General features: G+C 26.0%; 1 protein-coding gene across 1 annotated transcript; it reads right to left on the bottom strand.

Moving 5' to 3' along the window:
• Positions 1–992: 992 nt before the first annotated feature.
• On the bottom strand, positions 993–11,504 carry LOC132927294 (uncharacterized). The gene is made up of 8 exons (XM_060991804.1): positions 10,776–11,504; positions 7,718–7,827; positions 7,460–7,651; positions 3,243–3,419; positions 2,044–2,477; positions 1,794–1,959; positions 1,576–1,653; positions 993–1,492 (listed from the first exon to the last, which is right to left on the bottom strand). Exons 1-8 carry the CDS (start codon positions 11,296–11,298, stop codon positions 1,196–1,198), a joined length of 1,977 nt encoding a protein of 658 aa, XP_060847787.1. The 5' UTR covers positions 11,299–11,504; the 3' UTR covers positions 993–1,195.
• Positions 11,505–20,270: the final 8,766 nt, after the last annotated feature.

The following is a 20,270-nucleotide window of genomic DNA, read 5'->3' as shown; positions in this document are numbered from 1 at the left end:
TGTCAAATAATCCTATGCATTATTGAAGAAGCACTAACCATCAATGACATTTAGTTAATGACAATTTAGTATATGTATTCAGAAATTATTATAAAAAAAAATAAATATTATAAAAGATATAGCTTACTACTTTTAAACAAAATGTTTTTTTTTATTTTAATATTTGTATAATAATATATACACACATACAAAATTATAAAAATTGTAATGACGAAGAAAAATTTTATTTTATTTTTTCAAAGAATTTCATTACAAATTTAATTATGTTTTATTAAAAAATTACTACTTTTATAGTAAAGAATTTATTTAACAATTAGTTTCAACACTAGTTTCAACACAACTAAAAATCTTGTTGGAAATTAATTTTCATTTGTTATTGAGATTAAAAGGTAGGTTTTATAAAACAGTTGTGATGCAAGTGATATTGCATGAATTAGTCTCAAACCTCTTCTTGCGGCGAGTCATATCTAAGATATACTATGGCATAGCAGGACAAATTTTTTTAGTAAGAAATTAATAAATTAAAAACAATGAAAACTAAGATATTATTTTTAAATCATAGGCTGTAGGTTAGACTTCAGCTATAAACAATAAAACACAATATAGTGCCAGAGTAACTGAAGTGGCAATGCTAAGGTGGATGTGTGGTATGATCATTATTAAAAAAACATTTTGCACGACTAGTTAAAAAAAATTTATCTGAACAATTATTATTGACAGATCTACATCAATAGTTTTTAGCCAGTCAAAAACACAGAAAATACAGTATAAATATTAATATAAAAAGCATATATTATTTTAAATTTTATTATTTTATCTCAGAGTCTAAAATATAGAATTCTCTTCTTACTTTGATGTTTTTTAGTTGGGAACGAAAGAAAAGTAAGTGATAGCTGATGCCATTTCATGATCTTACTACTGTATGTAGCTACTGTTACCCACAAAATTTGATTATTCTAACACAGTAATGAATATTAAAACAAAATACAAAATTACATGAATTATTTTCTATATTAATAACCAAAAAACACATATAGAATGATTTTTGATAAGAAGATATAAAAAATAGAGTAACAAAATAACTTAAAAATACATAAAATTGGTTAACGGAAATACAAAAGTAAAACTAAAGTAACATAAAATGTTAAAGATTTATTCACACTGGTTGGTATGAATATTATTTCAAGTCAAAATATCAATATTCATCAGTATTAACTAATTTATACTGACTTTTATTTAACAATATCCCTTGGGTTATACAGTCTAAAATCCATTTTTCGTCAACATTATTATCCATTTTTGGTGTATCACCTACTACAATGTTTGCGATAGATTTGGTATTTGTACAATGACCACCACAAGCATGCACCAATCGTTTTAAGAGCTTAGCAGGCGATTTACAGGTATCTGATATATATATTTTGCCAGCATTGTCAAATATTTGAAATTTCAACATTGATCCAAATTTTGTGTGACGTTGTAATTGAAATTCCTTAAAAAATAAAAACATGTTAATAAAAAATCATTTAAACATTAATAAAAATAATATAATACACGTGAATTAAGAATTTTTACCTTTACAGGTTCAGACAAATTTGAGATCAAGTAATGTTGATGGGATAACCATTTTCCAATTCTGTACGATTCATGTACCTTAATAATAAAATAACATAAATACAATAATTAACTTTTATACAAAAATATAAAAATTAACATATCACAAACATGTTAAACTAAATAAATAAAACTACTATCAAAATATGAAAAAAATTAATCTTGTTAAAATATCTTACCCAATCTTCCGAAACAATGAAACAGCCATAAGCCATTGCAAATACAATATCCAATGATTGATTAGAATGTGATTTAGTAATTAAATAGGTAGTTTGAGGTTTCACCGTAGCATGGAAAACAAATTTTCCTAAGGTTTTTATAGATGATTTTAAAATTTTCATTTCACTGTTTCAACAAAAATGTTAATGATAAAATATTATTTTTTTAAATAAATATCAATAAAAATCATTTTAATTTTTTTTAATTTACCTTTTCATCATCCCAGTACAGGCAATTGACTGTAATACCACGCTATTATCTGCTAAAGAGTCTTTTGGTGTCTGGATAATCGTAGAATTTACGGACATATTTTTGGAATTACTGTCTTTGGTTTGAGTTGGAGAGTTCATAACTTCTTGAATGTTATTTATATCCTCATCAGAAGGAAATAATAGTTTACGAAATCGTTTTCTAGCTTGAAAATTTAAATTTAGTTGATCTTCAATTTTAGCTATTTGACTATCAAGTATTTTAGATGTTGTATTCTCCTTTCCAGCAGGCGTGAGATATTTTCTTATTATTCTAATTGGTACAATTAATTCTTCTAGTTTTTCATCTGATACAGGATTATCAGTCATATTTAATACTTTACGTACATCATCTGATACTATATTAACAATATGATCTGGTTTGTGGAGATCGTCCTTAAAATAAAAAAATGAATATTAAAACAAATATAAGAAAAATTCTATTGAGTTAGATTTAACATTTCTAGTATTTTAGTAATAAGTTATTACTAACAACCATGTAAGTTATAACAAAATATATACAAAACAATTTGATAGTAAAACGTTATAGCTGATATTATATATCAATAAGGAAACTAAACATCACTCAGCCTGAGTGGTTCTATCCCGCGCAAAACAGCTTTTACTATATTTTACATGTGTAAGACGGTGACAACATATGTGTAATGTTCTATTAACTAAAAAAATAATTTCTGAAATAATAATTAATCAATTTTAACATTTTCTAAATGATTTTTAATCATAAAAAATGTAGGTAAAATAAAATGATATCTCTATAAAAAGTGTTATAATATTAATTTAAAATACGTTCATATTATAAAATAATTATAAACTTGATACTTAACAAAGTATTCATTACTATTTTATAAAATACTAAAATATACTTATTTTTAAATTTAAATTTGTGCAGTATTACAGTTAAGAGTGGATACTGAATGATCCTCCTGGCCAATGTTTTAAAATTTCAATCATACTTATAAGAGTGCAATATTTAAATAAATGTATATTGTAAAGGTTATAATATTAAATATTATAATATAAATAATACACTTATACATTTTACCATTATATTATAATTTTTATTCACAAAAAGGAAACCAATTTTTAAAGCTTATGCTATTAAGTTATAATTGACAATCAATCTGTTAAAGGCAGACTTACTAGATCATCCACAATCATTTTTTGAGGAGTCTCAATGCTAGAATGATTTTCTCCATTTTTATCATTATGGTTTATACTGAGATTAAATTGTTTCATAATGCTATCACATTTTGACTTAAATAGCTGGTCACGTTCAATATAACTTGGATCTAGAAACTTTTGATATGACATGGATTTCTGAAAAAAAAATTTTTATTTTTTTATTTATCAATAAGAAATTGGGGTCACATTGTACAAGTTTATGTGAGGTCCAAAATTTCACAATTAACAACAAAATGTTTAAAATATAATATGGTAAGTATAAATTGAATAAATAATTATTTGAAGTAGGAATGTTCAATTAATTTGATTAACCATTATTTCATATGACAGATACCAACTTTATAAACAAAAAGAGATATTGTTTGAAAATAATGAAAAATGTTCAGCAGAGGTCAAATAATTAAAAGCTTAAGTTGACGAGTTGGATCAGAAAATTTTGGAAAATACAGTCAAAATTGTAGGTGTACCTTTAATGCAGAATGAAAAATGCATTTATCATTTTCATCAATTATCATTGATTACATTAATAATTATTTGAAAAAATATAGAAGACTATCGTTGGGAAAGTCCAAGTCATTGGTGAAAGAAAAGGGCTATAAATACATATATATGAGCTCAAATGAAATATTGGTACGGAAAGATGATAATAATTATACAATAACGCATCAATTGTTATGAAAATCTATATGAATAAAACAGTCATTGAATCCTATAGCATGTGTAAAACAAGAGAGGTAAATAATGGTAATTTAAGATTAATCAAACCTAATACATCTTTGATAGATAATTATTATATAAATAAAGGGATTAGGTTATTTAACCAATTACCTGCAAATATCAAATTAATTGATAATGATATTAAATTTAAAATTATGGTAAAATAAAACATAAATAGAATAATTTCAACATTTTGTGTAATTTTCCAACATTATTATTATATCTTATTATGTTGTATTATGTTTTATTCTTTTAATTTAAATTGTTATCATCATAAAAAGAAGTAGTTATTATTATTATTATAATACTGATTTGTTATTGTTTTCACTTTTTTTCTTTTCTTATTATCAGGGCTCGGATTTTATAACATTTGCTAATTATTACAGGGTACAGATAAAAATAGGAGAGTGAGCTATAAATTTGTTTTATGCACCCGGGACTCCAAATATGAAATTTTCTAATGCTATTTTTTGCTAATTTGCATAATATAAAGTTTTATTTTGTTTTTTTTTATAAATCTATTTATAATAATTATAAAAAATGTTGTCATTTATTTTAATTTTTTTTTTTTTAATACATATGAAAAATACCCACATTTTTGTTCATATTAAAGTCTACTTTTAAATAGTCTGGTGTATTAGCCTATCAAACAGTAATTGAAGGGTGGGCGGGAATAACATGCTATGAAGCAATCTCAATACGTTTTAAGAATCGAAAAATTCCCAGAATGTTTTTATCGTACACAATCATTGTGTATAAACTTAGAAACCGGCGATTAGTTGACTATTAAAACGTGCTATGTGTGTTAAGCGTTTACTATTCACACTAAGTCAACGCGACGCGAGACGTGCGGATATCACAATTGTGTTACCTATTTAACTATGACAAGTCTAAATAATTTATCTAGTAGTGATGTTAACCGTCTAAGTGATGTACCTACACAAAAAAATAAAATAATAGTAGAGTGTTATAGTCGAATATGTAAGAACGTGCTACATGCGTTCCAAATAACATTTAAAAAAATGTATTATACAGTTTTCGTTTTTAGTTGTTCCTGAACATTTACGAATTGCTACATAACACGTTATTCCCGCCCACCCTTCAATTATTATAAATATAAGTTTTTTTTAATTATGAACAGAATACGTTTTTATTTTTGCTATTTTTCATATTATTATGGCATATTAAAGCACATATTTAATTTATTTTTAATGCTATAAAATCTGAGCCCTGCTTAATATTAACACTATGTATTATAAATTGTAAGAATGTAAAAGTGTATTAATAAATAATTGTAAAAGACTCCCTCTCTCACCACAAACTATTGCTTATAGGAAGTAAGTATCAACATATACGAGTAAATGTAAATGTCAAATATAAATATATTGTTATAAAGTTAAAATTTAAAAATTTAAATAATAAATAAAAAACTACATATTGTATCTGCAATATAAACTTACCACATATGTATAACTATGAAACAGTTATGTACCAACAGTTTTACACTGAACAGTTTCCTTCTCCATACAAGTGACGTCCATTCAAATACATATGAAAATGCCAAAGTATACTTGTCTATCATAAAATGAAAAGTATTAACATATCAATATGAAAAATTGATACGAATTAATAATGCGGAAAACTGCTTAAAGCGGAATTCTTGGTTGGTCCCATGCTATTCTGCATTATACAGTTTTCACTGTATATAGTATTTTTCAATAAAATATAATACTTGATAAATAAACAATGTACAACAATTCAATATGCTAAATACTTCTCATAACTATATCAGAATAGAAGATATAAGATATAATTCAGTAATTGTATCTAAGATGTGTATTTAAAATACCTGTATCGAAGATATTGCCCAACCTTATTTATAAAATACATTATATTAATTTATACCCAAATATAATAATAACTAGGACAGGAAGTTCATGCATTTGCATGTTTTTACTGAGTGCATCAAAAAGTTGTTTGATGAGTTAAAAATTTGAATCACAATCTAATGAGTCCAAAAATGAAATTATAGTGTGCATATTTTGAGGTTTTTTAAAAAAAAAATTTGCATTTTTTACTTGTGTTACTATTTTTTTTTTTTTATTAATATTTTATGAAAATATCGGACTAAGTATATTTCAAAATGTACTAGTTGAAAAATATGTTCTTATTAAAACGTTGCTAATATAAAATAAAAAAACTAATTAAAATTATAGGTCATTGCTTGGTCAATTTGATAATCACCATTTGTTTGTATTTGTAAACCTGTCAAAATTGTAAATTTTAATTCTTGAATTACAACCAAATTTGTCGTCCACGGGAATAAAGCTTTGATATCACTGGATTCACTGATCGCATATACTTTTAATGTTTAACATACGTTATTTAACAAATTGATAAGTACAACTAAAATTTATAAACATAATATAATTTTGAATAGGTAGTAAAAATAGATTGTCCAATTTTGTAGATTAAAATGAATCAAGGTAGAAAAATACCGGCCATAGTTATTCCAAATGAAGTAAATACACAGATGTGTATTAACAAAGACACCAATACAGATAAAATAGTATTTATATAAATGACTAAAATATGGTAATTAACAAGTTCCAATAGTTTTATGTGTGGTTTATTTTCTGATGAAGACCGAAAACATATTTTCAAATTCTTTTGGAAAATTAAAACATAATAGGAAAAACGTAGTTAAATAATAGGTCTTGTAACTAGTCGTCCAATTACCTACCCGATGAGTAAAAATAAACAAATCAGATAAAGTTAAGAAACTGCGAGTAATGATATACACATATAGTTGTGTTTAACTAATGGATAAAAATTGAAGGTATATCGAAAAAATATTTTTAAACACTAAGTATTGATGAAGATTGTTTCAAACGGTAGACTAAAAACTAACTATAGCTAATTCAAATTCATCAGAATTAGAACATGATTCTGAACATATTTCACTAACTCCTTAGTCCAAAACAACCTCGAAGACAACTAAAAATACAAAATAACATTTTTCATATAAAAGATTGGTTATATTTATTGCCAAAAGTCCCTAGTCACTATTGCCGTCAATCAACATTCATGTTGAATCAAATTTTGTGTCTATTGCAAGTATGTTCAATATTTATAAAGAGTGTGTTAGTGAAAATACTATTTTCTGAAACTTTAGATACAAGCAATACAAAAGATAGTTAAAGATATCAGAAAAATTTATAATAATTTGAACCAATATCGAAAATATACGAAACGCTATATCCAATCTACCACAAACAAAATTAACCATTTTTTAATTAATTGTACATAAACATATCAATTTCAAAAAATAAAATAATAATCAATGATGCTTATTTGAAGTACAATGTTTTTTTAAGATACTACAATATTTTTATCACACAACTTAATTTTAGTGATTATCATTTAAAATTTAAAATTATATATTGGAATTTACTTACTGGAATTTTAATAACTTTTGATGGTGTTTTGGTGTATTTTTCCAAACCTACAGGCGGATAGTCAGCTGGATCCTGTATCTTATTAGCTCTTCTGCTATATTCCATCCACCTTGCTGATACCAGTGGGATATTACGTTCAACTGCTTTATTATATGTACTGCGGTAGCCATCACAAAACATCACATGCGTAACCTATAAATAAAATCAAGAAAAATTAAAAAATATATTTAAAGATTAATAACTTATCATAACATTTACTTTTCGATTAAATGTTTTTTCGACTTTGGCACCTATTTTAATGAGACTAGAACTGATACATGAATCAATGCGTTCATTGTCGCTTTTGTAATCAACAAATGCAACAACTCCTAAATCAAAAAATAAATTATTATAAAATAAAAATAAAAGTATGTTAAATAAATAGTAAAAATTATCAATTATAAATATTAAAATCAAATACATATCACTACTTTTTATATAAAAAAAAAAATAAAAATCCCCACTAGATTATATATCTCTATATAGTATTAATTCTGTAATATGTAGAGTGATTTAGATTAGTGATTCAGTTATACAGTGATTTTTTCATCGAACAAGACTCATTATTTTAAAACCCATTCATGTTTTTGAAAATATTTTTTTATATAATTTCCAGTCTAAACAAAATATTTATTTAAAAAAATTATATTTTTTATTGTGATAATTTTAAGTTGTTTACTTTTTTGAATGACATACATTTTTATTTTCATATTCTGAAGAATATTTTTTTTAGTATTATGATACCTAAAAATTGAAATTTGGATGAGTAGTTTATGAGTTATAAATAGAGCAAAGACTTCAATGCATTTGCAAATGTATTTTGATTAACTTTATCATATGCTTAGTTAGTAGTAAATACACAATATTTTTTTTAATAATAATAATATTTTGCAAAAATAAGAGATACATTATATAAATACATAGAATAATTAATTGCAGCACCCCCTAAAAGCGAAGCTTATGCTGGGGGAGCGCGGTTCTTATATTATATAAACTTGGAATTAATCCATAAAAATAAATAAGTAATATCCAATATTAAGAAGTAGCAAAGTATAGATATACATTATTATTAACAGAGTATAAAATAAGAGTATGAAACAAAAATATATTATATTGAAAAACATAATATGAAGGCTAATAAATTAATTAAATAATAGACAGATCAAGACTTTTTACATAATTTTTGAATGATTTTAAATTACTAAAATGGCTAATGTTTATATTTAAGGTTTGACACAGTTTTAGACCGTTATATAAAACACTCATTTGACCAAATACTTTATTATAATTAGGTATGCATATGTTTATATTATGTTTATATCTTGTATTATAAAAATAACTAAAATAATTTTTTATTGAGCCTAGCAACATAGCTAGTTCATTGAAATGATTATTTATACTTCTTATATTTATTTGGAAAAGAGATAGATTATCATTTGATAGAGGTATATCCGTTATAGAATCTACATAATTTGAATTAATATTATTTATATTTTAAAGATTATCGATGTAAAATATATTATCATTCATTAGAAATAGAAATTATTATTTTTATTTTTAATTATTTTGAAAGTGAAAAATACTAACTATAAATTTCGATGTCTTGAGATGATTTTATTTTCATTATTTTGGAATTATTGTTTTTCCTTACGAGAATATCAGCATTAGATAGCCATACAAATTTGATATTTTTTTCTTTCGTAACGCGTCTGGTTTGTGAAAAAAGTGCTCTTTTTGATTTAGTAAGACGTTCATTAATATATATTTTTTTCTTCGGTCAATTATATTTTAAAGTATCCGTTGTCAATTTCATAGATTTAACATTGCGAATTAGATCCTTGCGCATGCCCAGTGTTGATAATTTAGCCGATATAATATTTTCCTTTGACACTAAAGAATTTATTCTATAAGCTTCAATTACTTTCAATTCCGTTTTAGTAATTTTACAATTGCTTCCACAATATCGATACAGTTTTCATTAACTGTTTTAGGTATACCTATTATGTCCACAGATATACCTAAATTATGTTGTTCAATTTCATCAATTTTAGATTTCAGAATATTAACTTCGTCAGAGAGCTGTTTATTCTCAGCAATTATTTTTTCGTTTACAAGTTTGATATTTTTCAATTCACTCACAATAGTATCAATTTTATTATTAAAATTGTCAAATTGTATTTGTATAATATTTTAATTAGCTACTTGATAAAAAAAGTATTATTTACAACACTGCTCGCAGTATAATATAAATTAAGTATGGTAAAAAAGTTTATCAAAATGATCAACCATCATAAGAAACTAATATAGCGCAGAATAAATAAAATAACATAATACTATTGTGATATTCCTATAATTCTGAGATTACCATTTTACTATGCATATTAACATTTATTAGTAGTGCATTTAAACAAAATGTCAACGCTCGCCAATTATTTTGATACTTATATGTCGACATTTATAAGATTATATACAGACATTCACAGTATCATATATATAAAAATATTTTGACTTAACAGAACACCATATCTGCATGTGTTGTTTCTGTCTTATTAATGTAAAATAGAACAAATTTGCATTCAGCAGAAACCATTTTATGTCATTAATACTAGTCAATTTACCTATAAGACAACTCGTAGGTAAAAATATATCTAAGGCATCTTAAAAGTTTTATTTTAACTCGTCGTTGGTATTGCTAATATTTTGACACCGTTAGAGTTTTGCTCATCTATTAAAATACACGTGTGAGCATATAAACATACCAGGGGTGGCCAACTTTAATAGACTTGCGATCGACCTCAGAGATTTTCTAGTTACACTTTTTAATCAATATCTGTGTATATTATCGTTTTTCATAGTTATTTATTGTTTTTTCTAAATATAATTTTTAATATTCATGGGATATACAAATTTACAAAAAAAAAAAATATTTTAATTATTTTCTGAAAAAAATTCAAAAGTTCAAGAAAATTCAAAAGGGTGTCGTGATCGACTCAAATTCATCTTGAGATTGACTGGATAAAAATGCTTATAACTCGCTTTAAAATTAGAATATTAATAAAATGTTATGAGATGCCCTGGATAATCGTATCTTTAAGTTTTGTAATATATAAATTAACTATAATATTTAAGCTAACAACATAAAAAGGATTCTATTAAACTCAAATTTGCTTATGTTTCAAATACAACAGATACAAATGAGTTGTCCTCTCAAAGAAGTTTATTCAAAAAGGATTTATTTTTTAATAAATACTAATATCAATGAAATATTTTAATTTACCTTTAAGAACTTGTTGAGGATTCTTATCGTTATTCTCTGTATTTATTTTAGCCACATTTTTTATACTTGTTATAGGACTGTCTTGTAAATGTTGTACTCCGCTGACATTAAGGCTGTCGTTTGATTTAATTGAAACATTACTCGAACTTTTGTTGACACCCATAAGAGAGTACAATTCTTTTTGTGCCTCCTTCATAATTTGAATCATTCTTGGAGTAACAACAAACACTCTTTTAGGTTTTATTACTGGAGTATCTACAAAAACATCTTCATATGGTAGTTTTTTTCTCTTTGATACAGGTGTTTTTTTCTTAGTCGATTTGTCTTTAGCCTGTGCATTATTGACGCACTCGTTAGGCGGTATAAGTTCACCAAACAGGTCTCGGTAACCGTCCGTTGGCATTCGATAATCGGGATCACTAAACAAATCTAGATTATGATGCAATTCTATATCAATGGAACCGTCACTTAGTTTTCTTTTTTTACTGCCACTAGCCCGTTGCGAGGTTTTTTTCAAAGACATAATCGTAGATATACGCGACTATTTATTAACTAAATAAACATATAAATCAAATCAAGTCACGTTTGACAAAACAATATAACAATTCTACTTAAAATTGTATATTAGATCACAACGTATACGAACGTCCACGCCAGTAAATGGTCTGGAAAGAATGAATTGAGATTAACCAACAATCATGAATGAAGTTAGTTCCCGGCGTCACTGCCGTAACGACGCTAACGTACACGTGCCGCTTATCGTTTTTTGATAAGGCGGTACTATACTAATGATTCTATTGGCTCTGATTATGCTATAGCTGTTGTTGTATGTTGTGAATTCCAAGGGGAATATATATCTGTTGCACGTCACATGGTTTCATCGTAGAAAAGATTATAGCTAACTTCAGACATATCTATATCACCAAACAATAACATCATAAACACGTTTAGTAAACTGTATGATAATAGAAATTTGTGCCGATGGTGACAAATTGTAAAAAAATTTTTTAATTGCAATGAAAACTATCTTGTTAAAATTTTTTATTTTAATAGGTACTATTTACAACATAATTAATGAACACTGATATGTTTTAATAAGAATGAGTTCTAAACAAAAAAAATTATTTTTTGGGAATAATGACGAGTGTGTTATAATGTACTTATATAGTTACATTCTGAATGAGAAAATCTAATTGTCAGACTACTATGAAGAATTAACTTAATTAATAATAATAGTGATGCTTGGGAAAATAATTGGGTAAAGATTTTAACGGTTGAATATGATATATTGATATGATTTTCATGTGAATTTCTAGATGACACAAAATAGATTTTTATAACTGTTTATATATTTTTAAGACAGTATCTCATATTTTTCTAAAAAATATATATATATTTACTAGACTTTGGTACTTGGGAAAAAAGATAGATGCAAGCCAAAAGTGATATTAAACAGTATGAACTAATAATCATCTAATATATTTTATTTTAATAATTAACAGATAATATGAAGTATATTCAGACATTTTAATTTTTAAATTTCTGTAAACACAACTGACAAGGAACATTCTATTCAATTTTCAAACCTAAACATAAAAAATTGTAAATTTTTAACAACAAAATAATTTTCATTTTCAAATGTTTTTCTTTTTATGATCAATTTTATTAAAATGTAAACTTCAAATAGTGATAAAAATCAAAGGTTTTAATTTTCTACAATTAATATTTTTTGAATAATAACAAAATAAAAAAGATTATTTTTATACAATTCAAACATATAATGTCGTATTTTTCATTAAAAATGTGAAATTTTGCTCAATAAACGTAAATAGCTTTATTGGTGTTGTAAGCTTTTTTGTGTTATTAAAGATATTAAATCGCCTTTAATAATGTATTTAATCCTCTGATACAAAAATGTAAGAACCTAAACAAGATTCTAAACATTTCAATAAATATTTATTGTAATTCTATGATAATTTTCTATAGATATTTGAAGTTAAAATTTGGATAAAATTTTATATTAAAACAATAAATAAAATTGCAGTTAATTATTTTGTTATGATTCAATTAAATTATTTGTGGGGAGATAAAACTTTTAAGCATATTATAAATTTTACTATACACTGACATTTTTAAAATATGTAGATACATTTTTAATATTATTACTCATTAGATATTTAATATTAATTATACTATGGACCTATCACACTAGGCATTGTTTACAATAAGATAGTATACTCAAAAATTAATAACATAATATAATATGTGTCGTATATAATATGTGCAACGATACCGCGGCCAATTATTAATATTATATTATCTATATCAGATATCGCCGTCGGTCGTTGGTTCGTTGCATAACATTTGTTATTTATATTTGTTTTGCGAATTCACTCATACCCCCGGTCCACCAACTCAATCGCGCATGGTCATTGCCGCACGTCAATGACCTCAGTGGTTGTGGCGGCGTCAACCATTTCGGCTGGTACGCGCGCTACGTGCGATCGTTTTTTTCTATATTGATATTGTGTGCGTGATCGCCGTGAATTGTATTTATTGGATTTCGAACGTCTTTTGCGCTAGTGCTGCGAGCTGTTCGTCCGCCGTACGCAACGTGTGCCGTTTTTGTATATTTGTCCGCTGTAGAAAACCGTTGTCCATTATCGACGTAATTGTGTGCACTTATGGACGTTTTGTTAATGGACGGATTTGTGTGTCCATAAGTTGCCACGTCGCGCGTTTATCTACAGCAACAACAGTGCGCAAAATATTAGTTATCAATTATCATATTATCAACACTACCCGGATCGGCGGCGAATAAGACGGTGATACCAGCCGGCAGCCGTGTATGTAAACATCATTGTTATCCTTATTATTATTATTATTTTGTATTATTGCCGTTACGGCGTTGAATTTATATATATAATATATTTATGTCATATGTGTTAGTGGGCGCCCAAGTATTATTGTGATATACCTTATTATATTATTTATTGCAATAGTACGGCGGTGCTGTTGGACCCGTCATTTTACAAATATTAATCATTGTTTTTATTTATATTTTATAGTTCTTATTCATTATAATATTTTCGAGTATAAGGAATACCCTGTCCCCTTTGGGTTTGTGTTTGCGGTGCCTAGTACACGTATATGAGTGTGGGTAGGTGACCGCGTTAAATATATTTTTTATTATATTTTATTATTTTATTTGAGTGTAGCCGAATCGGTCGACGTACCTCTGGGTCGACGGTGAGGGTTTGGTCTACAGTATGAATATACATGTAGTACTACAATAAATACGTAATTAATAATTAGGAATAAATTTAAATTCCCTAAAAATATCAAAAATCATTAAATCATTTTATTTTTTCAAAAATTGTATATTAATAAAATAAATATATATTACACCAAATATAAAAAAAATTAGTTCATCACCAGTGTTACAATACAAATTGGTTCTGTTTATCTTTGTATTTTAATTCTTTCAGATGAACGTTTTTAAATCTACTAATGGTAGGTAGTGGAAAAGTAGGATTTTGAAGGATACACTTATATTGTATAGCTAAATACAATGGTAAAAATCATTTTACTTGGAAATGTTTATCAAAAATACAACTAATTGTCCTAGTGATTAATAATTATAATACAAATTTTAATATTTTAATAAATTTTTATACCTATTAATTTTTTTTCATGAATTTAATATTTATATATTTTAAATTGTTATTTTTTTCTTACCAATTATCAGGTGGTATAGGATGATAGACCGTCTTCACTCAGAATTTTGTTTACCTAGGTGCAATTTGGATTAAATTTAAGTTTCTAGTTATATAGATCATAATTCTTAAGTTATAACTTATAACCAATAAAAATCGATGATGCTGTAAAATATTTGGAGGTACTAATATGAAACTTGAGGGTGTTAAGCACCCCCCCCCTCCATTTTGCGCCTATGCCTATGGTTGTTCATGTACAATGATACATCATTGAATTAAAATTTAAGACATAATAATGATCCACTTGACAGCTAATGTACAGCAGAGTGGTGCCTAAATTACTACATTTTTTTTTATTATGATTACGATATTCTATTATATATTTTATATTATCTAGGAAACATGGTAAATAAAAGAATTTATAGTCATAAACTCATAACTAAAGACCGGATTTATATGCATTTAAAATTTAAAAATATGCACTTATAAAGTTTGAAATATGCACATAAAATGCAAAATAATTTTTGATTATTATTACAGCTGGATATTTATTTATTGTAAAATTATAAAATTAAAACATTAATGATAGAAAAAAATAAACTACAGTATCTATATTTTATGATTGTGATGAAAAAATAAACAATTTATTCGTTATAGGAAAAACAATAAGTAACAATAATATGTCAATCAATTTTCTAGGTGATGGTAATTTTGAACTTGAACACTTAGGTATTGTAAAGTAACTAACACAATTCATAAACAATGTTATATAAAATAAACACATTTTTATAATACGTTGACTATTAATTGCGGAATGTACATTTCAAACTACAGTCATCAGTTTGTCAGTCCGTTTTCTGTAGTATTAACAAATGACAGTAAGTCGATAATGTTAGACGAAATGTCGAAATGGATAAGACAAAAACATTCAATATTAAAATCAGTATGCAATGAATTAGGTATATCTACCTATGACCTACCTACCAACTAATAAATAATAATGATCTACAGAAATGTAATATTATATTTTTTAAAATATTTTCAATTTTTGTGTTGTGTACCAAATGTATCTTATCAAATGTAAATTGGGTTAGTTTTGAAATTATATTGTAAATAACTTTAAGATTAATTTATCTAAAGGTATTTTCAATGTAACATGTTTTATTATAAATAAACATATAAAAAAAAATAAAAACATTCTTGATTCAAATGTTTGTTTACCCATCTGTACACAATTAAAAATATAATTATAGGTAGTGTTTAGACTAAATTTTATTAAGGTTAGTCACATTTAAATGTAATGGACTTGTTTAAATTTATTCTAGATATAACTTGGCCAAAGGGTGAATAACAGTGGCTTAAGTTGGACTAAATAAGTTAAACGTAATATACAGACATTTATGCAGGATTATAATAATTTATTATATAGAGTAGTAAATTTAACACATATCCGAACATATTTTTTATTATCAATTTGAATGTATAACGTCTCATTCAACGAGTATTAGTGTAAGTTTTCGGACCTTTTGAAAACGATAGATATTATAAACATAAAATTAATTAATAAAAATGAATACTTTCTTTTAAAATTTGATGCTGAGACACTAATAAAGTGATTTTAAATATTTCTAAGATAACAACAGAATTCTTGTATTGGTACATTAATTAATTGAGAAGAGACCGTTATGGAGGTAAAACTAAAAGATAATATTTTTGTTCCAAGTTAAACACACGCCCCAAATTGGCCAGTTTGACGGTACATGCATTTATGCAAAATCCGGTCTTTAGCCATAATTATGGTCCAAAATATCAATTGATTATTTTCGACCATTGATTAAATATATGTATATATTGCTACTACAAACATTCAGTGCAAGTTTCATGCATCAACAGTCATTTATTTTAGAATTACACTAAAAACCAAAATCAGTTTTATTGAAAACAGATTTAGCGTAAAAATTTGCGTTTTTCTTTGATTTTTTGAAAACTATATCAAAAATTTTAAAATATTCCTCTCGAATGCACCAACTAGATTCTCTTTCCCATCGAACAAGATACTGTTGAAGAAAATCTTGTTTCGATTTAACTGCCCCAAACGGCGATGACACACAAAAATAAAAAATTTAAAATAAAACACACTTTATAAAATCAATACATTCATCGACGTACGTTTCCCCAGCACCCCCCATAACATATTTTTCAATTTTTTTTTCACAAACATTTAGTATGGAATTTGTACGATTAAAATCAGAATTTGTACGGATTTATTTTCAAAGAAATAACCAAAATAATGTGGGGGTGCTGTAGAAACGTTTCCCCAGCCCTCCCAAAAACCAAAAATCATTTTTTCCAAAATCGTTTTGCGCGAATATTTTGTACGGAATTTGTACGCATTAGAACGACCATGTGCGACATTTTTCGGAAATCCCTTCCAACCGAAAAACGCGTTTTTGAAATTTGGCATTTCCCCAGCCCTCCCAAAAACCAAAATATGTAATATTTGTATAGTTAAACAAAATTGAAAAGTAAGTAATCACAAATAAGGGGTCCCCGTCCAATTTAAGTTTTAGCTAGGGGTCCATGGTTCAATGCTAATTGGGATCCACTGCATTATACAATACATAATAAGTAGGTACAATGAAAGTTATTAATGTATTGATTTTATAATAAAGTTTCTTCTTTAACTGTTGACAGTAAAAGTACTTCGATTTCCTACATCCAAATATTTGAATTTAGTTGTTACTTTCAGGAGGAACCTCGGAGAAGCGTTGAGTAAATGGTAAAAAATTTCTAGTAGTTTTCAAAAGGTTAGGTACAACCAAAAACAAAACATTTTTTTTTTTTGATAACTCAATGCTTAATAATTGTTTGACCATTTTACATAAATGTCACATTATATCATAATTATCTATTTGTTTTGAATATTTTTAATTATTTTATTATAGGGGATAAAAAAAATTTTCACTCAATCAAAAAACTAGAAAATGTAATAAAGGTTCTACTTTAGCTTTAATAACTAGTGAAATTACATAAGAGTTATTATGGATAAACGTTCAATTTGTATTAAGAGGCCTCGCTACAGCCGTCAATTTGTGCTCAAAAGACGTAAAGTTTTGACAAAATTAAAGCTAGTTTAAGATGTTCGATTTTGATTCTGAAAAAAATTCTGAGCTCGGCAGACAATTGTCTATAGATCGTACGGAATACTTTGTAAAAATTAAATCTTATATTATAATAAAGTGGTTATAAAAACTTGAAAATATGAATTTTTTCAAATCATAATATTAAATTTAAAATTAAAATTAAAACCAGAATGTTTCGTACGGTCTACAGAAATTTTTCTGCTGAATTTAAATATTTTTTCAGAATTAAGATCAGACAACGTTAACTAACTTTAATTTTGTCAAATCAATAAGTAAGTTGTCGTAAAATTTGTATAATGAATTTTTATTGTTATCGAATTATTGACATGTGCATGCGCGTACTCCAGTCGGTTTTTAATAAAAATTATATAAAAAAATATGTAGGGTATGTTACTTTATTTCTATTTTATTCTATTTTAAATTAAAATAAATATTTATGATCATTTATTAGATTCTGAACGGAGTGATGAATGTATTGATTTTACAATGATGTGTTCGTTTACATTAGATTTATTCGTTTAAATTATTTATTTAGTATTTAGTATTATTTAGTCATTAGAATGTACAAATAAATGGTGTGATATCACGTCTTTAGTAATATAGTTATGACGAAAGGTGGATTCAAAAATCGGATAGGTATTTATTTATCTTTATCCATATCTTTATTTTCAGTAAAAATATAATAGTTAGGTACAAAATATTTAAACAAATAAATAATAATAATAATATATTACTGATATATTATGTAACATTTATAAATATAATATATTATATATACTTATATACGATATACCTATATAAATTCCTCTTAATATAAAATATTTTTCAGTAATATAAAACCGAACGCTATTGGGTTGTTATTACTTATTAGTAAATTATCAAAATGTCAATATTTCCCGAATATCTAAATTTTGACGTTTGTCCATTGGTGGAATGATTACCGATTGGTGGTAGTAATATTATTATAGTTTGCAAATTAAGTTGAAATATTGTCAATTACCTATTATTTTATTTTATAAAAATTATAAACATTCGTCTATTCGTTTGCTCACTGCTTCATGTTTATTGTCCATCGAGATTCGAGATCATCGGAGTATTATTTAATGTTTATCGGGTTTATCCATTTCGTATTTATTAGCTGGAGCTACCTAACAAATAGAAGCCTAAAGCGCAACTGTCTCAAAGGTATGTAATTCATTGATTTAATGATATATTTTATATTATCATTTATATTATATACAATATAAAATTATACTAAAATTTAATACAGTATCTTCTTATAGGTACCATTGACAATACTAGCTACTGCTTTAATACAACATTTTGTGGTAATACAATTATTGTATCCAATATCCATTGTATTTTTCAATTTTCTACAACTGCATTTATTTGACAGTTAGAATTTATTGATTTTTAATATTATTAACTAAATATATCTACTAAAAAAAATACCTAACTAGGTAATATCAAGATAATTATTATAACATTTAAGAGCAATATTCCAAAATATTAAAATAAGAGTTATGAACTTATGATGCACCTTACTTGTACCATAAGAGGAAATTTTTAACATTTTATTTGAACAAAATGTATTAATTTCCAAGGGAGTTTAAACTACTCTACCTAGTTAGGTCAAAATGTACTAAATAGAAACGCAGAAACACTAGAAACTTTACTAGGTTAGTAAAGCGACGACTAAGGTGTATCTTATTGGTATCTACATTATCCTGTGATTATATTTTATCAGTCAAGATTAAATTATCTAGAATTAAAAAAACCCGGGCCGTAACTCGTATGTACCCAAAATAAACTCGGGCCGCAATTCGGATTAGACCTTTTTTTGTAGTTATCTTCGGGACGCAATTAGTATGCAGCCTTCATTTCAAGGATTTCAATAACGATTTCTCTTAAGATAAGTTTTCTGTGATTACTACAGGTAACAGGTTTTTGAAACCCTATTATATACGAACATATTATTATTATTGAATCTATATAATATAATGTAAAAAGAACAGATAGTATCCAGCAAAGCCGGTTCCTGCGCACTATTATTATAACTACACATACATTCTAATTTATGTCAATAATAAATGGTTATAAACACCTTATCCGGACAGTCCATTTTTCCTATTGTTGATATTTTATTTTTCGAAATCCAAAACTACGACGCAGTTCGTTGGCTGTCAATGTAATTTATGACGGTTTTAAAATCCTGCGATTCAAAAGGAGTCGGTCTAATGTTTTTTTTTCAACGTTCTTATAAGGACGGTCATGTTCTTAGATAGATATAAATCTCAAGTCGTAGGGGGTCATAAATGTGAAACTCTTATCCCAGTCGTCTTCAATTATATTTATGTGGGTATTGAATGTTATATAATAAGAGGACGTCTACTGCGTCGTATTTTTTGGTATTTTAGATTTCGGTTGGAAAATAATTGTTATTTTTCGATGCACCCCTCGGTCATGTCGGATATATATTGGGTAGGCATTCTTTTCTCATCAAAGGGAACCGCCGATCTCTACTGCGCATTAAAACTCGGTGTATTATGTTTTTATGTGAAGAATATGTATACAATATACATATGCCAGGTGTCTGACCTATTCACAGCAGTCTTGAAATAAGTTTCACTTGTTAT

Source organism: Rhopalosiphum padi, chromosome 3 (genome assembly GCF_020882245.1).
Source record: "Rhopalosiphum padi isolate XX-2018 chromosome 3, ASM2088224v1, whole genome shotgun sequence".
Lineage (NCBI taxonomy): Eukaryota > Metazoa > Arthropoda > Insecta > Hemiptera > Aphididae > Rhopalosiphum > Rhopalosiphum padi.
The sequence above is the reverse complement of the archived record's forward strand: the minus strand, read 5'-3'. Positions and strand labels throughout refer to the sequence as shown.